The sequence below is a fragment of the Eimeria acervulina genome, genomic scaffold (genome assembly GCF_000499425.1).
Source record: "Eimeria acervulina Houghton genomic scaffold, Eah_scaff1396, whole genome shotgun sequence".
Taxonomy (NCBI): domain Eukaryota; phylum Apicomplexa; class Conoidasida; order Eucoccidiorida; family Eimeriidae; genus Eimeria; species Eimeria acervulina.
Genome location: NW_013549226.1, coordinates 5,001 through 7,358, shown reverse-complemented (window position 1 = coordinate 7,358; position 2,358 = coordinate 5,001). Strand labels below are relative to the sequence as shown.

Genomic DNA, 2,358 nt, shown 5'->3' with positions numbered 1-2,358 from the left:
TACGAAAGACACATATACAGCCAATGCCAATTAAAATAACGAAGTATATATATAAAATATATATATATATATATATATACGGATAGAGACCTCTATATAATATATATAATATATATAATATATATATATTTATACTTAAGTTTTATATATTGCATGATGTATACACTGCAGATTCGTAGATATGATTGCACATTAATACAAAATATAAAAATATATTTAAAATTAAATTTTAGATTAAAAAACAACCAACAAAGCGAAGCCACAATCATCCCCCAGGTGTACAGGCACCTCCAACGAGGGTTTAGGGTTTAGGGTTTAGGGTTTAGGGTTTGGTGGTACCTGGTCGAGGCATAGAGGCCGCACGACGTCTGTTTGGAACTGTGGATGGTTGTAGGCATCGCGGATCTTGGCGAAGAATAACTCCCTGAACCACAAACCCTAAACCCTAAACCCTAAACCCTAAACCCTAAACCCTAAGCTGCAGCTGCAAAGGGATGCTGCAGCATAGCAGAGTCAACCCTGTAAACCCTAAACCCTAAACCCTGAATCATACTCCGTTCCGCACTTAGAATGAGAAGGCCTGGCCCCCGACCCCCTACCCCCGTAAACCCTAAACCCTAAACCCTAAACCCTAAACCCTAAACCCTTGTGCGCACTTGACGGTGCCTTGGAATTTCGCCGAGATGGTTTGGGGTTTGTACGAAACAGCAAATGAAGGCAGCGACTCAGAGTTATCCGGCGTCAGCAGACCCGCCAGCATCCTGCACAAACCCTAAACCCTAAACCCTAAACCCTAAACCCTAAACCCTAAACCCTGCGAGAGTCCCCCTCCCCTATCTGATCTCCAAACCCTAAACCCCTCGTTCTTCATTAAACCCTAAACCCTTAAAAACACCAATAAACCCTAATAAACCCTCACACACAATAATAAACCCTAATTAAACCCTAAACAATAAACTAAAACCTTACTAAACCCTAATAAAGCCTCCTCTACCCCCCAAACCCTTCCTAAACCCTCGTAAACCCCCGTAGACCATTCCAAACCCTCATAAACCCTTATAAACCCTTATAAACCCTCATAAACCCTCAGACACCCTCGTAAACCCCTTTAAACCCTCCTAACCCCCTCTAAACCCTCCTAACCCCCTTTAAACCTTCCTAGCCCCCTCTAAACCCTCCTAACCGCCTCTAAACCCTTAAAATTAAACCCTAAAAAGCAGCCTAACCTGATGAAAGTAGATTTGCCCGTTCCATTCTGGCCGAGCATGACGATAATTTCAGAGTCTGAGAAATTGCCGGCTTCGACTTTGAGCGAAAATGTGCCTAACTTTTTTAGCATTTCGGGGTATTCGTAGTAATGAAGACGCTGCATGTACACCGCATTTAAACCCTTTAAACCCTTTTAAACCCCTTTAAACCCTTCAAAACCCTTTTAAACCATTAGAAATCCTTTTAAACCCTTCTAAAACCCTCAGAAACACCTTATAAACCCTCATAAACCCTTCGAGACCCTTTTAAACCCTTACAAACCCCTATAAACCCTCTTAAACCCTTTTAAACCCGTATATATAAACCCTTATAAGCCCTTACAAACCTTCTGAATCTTAATAAACCATCAGAAACACCTTCAAACCCTTTCAAATTTAAACCCTTGTAAACCCTAATTAACAGTCCTTAACAGTAAAGCTTTGAACCTTTAAACCCTTAAATCCTTAAGCCCTTCTAAACCCTAAACCCTAACCAACTGAAGATGAGGGTTTATAGAGGACGACGTACTTGAACATCTTCTAATAGGTCTTGATCTACAGCAAGTTTGAAGTTAAGTGCTTCGTCTCTGAAGCGGAGGTTTTCTGTTGGGATGAAGCCGTCTAAGAAGTGATTAATGCCCTCTCGAACGCTAAAAGGCGTCGTCACTACACCGTAAGCCCCTGGCTTACCCCAGAGACAACAAATAAAATCTGATAAATAATCTAACACCGATAAGTCGTGCTCAACCTGCAAACCCATCCAACCACAAACCACAAACCACAAACCCTAAACCCTAAACCCTAAATCCTAAATCCTAAATCCTAAATCGTAAATCCTAATATTACCTCGTTCACATAGATCCGAGTAATATATGTGTGAATAATAAACGCGAATCTTAGATCCTCAATTTATAAACCCTCATCGTAAACCCTAAACCCTAAACCCTCCCCCTTAAACCCTCATACTGAACCCTCGCTGAGCCTGACCCTCTATTCAAAACCCATATTTATGAAGCCCGTTGGTCCTTCTCTTGTGTTTAGGGTTTAGCGCTGAGACACTGTTTAGGGTTTAGGGTTTACCCTTGGTATATAAAGTTAAGGGTTTAGGGTT

The 2,358-nt window shown here is 41.4% G+C and overlaps 1 protein-coding gene across 1 annotated transcript in view; it reads right to left on the bottom strand.

Annotated features, from left to right (window-relative positions):
• Nucleotides 1-315: 315 nt before the first annotated feature.
• EAH_00059320 (ABC transporter, putative) overlaps nucleotides 316-2,358 on the bottom strand; it is a gene marked incomplete at both ends in the record, with an annotated part of 4,893 nt that continues 2,850 nt past the window's right edge. Inside the window, 4 exons of the mRNA XM_013393598.1 lie at nucleotides 316-424; nucleotides 657-761; nucleotides 1,227-1,366; nucleotides 1,777-1,995. Of these exons, the coding sequence (XP_013249052.1) occupies nucleotides 316-424; nucleotides 657-761; nucleotides 1,227-1,366; nucleotides 1,777-1,995 (573 nt within the window). The remainder of the gene's footprint in view (nucleotides 425-656; nucleotides 762-1,226; nucleotides 1,367-1,776; nucleotides 1,996-2,358) is intronic.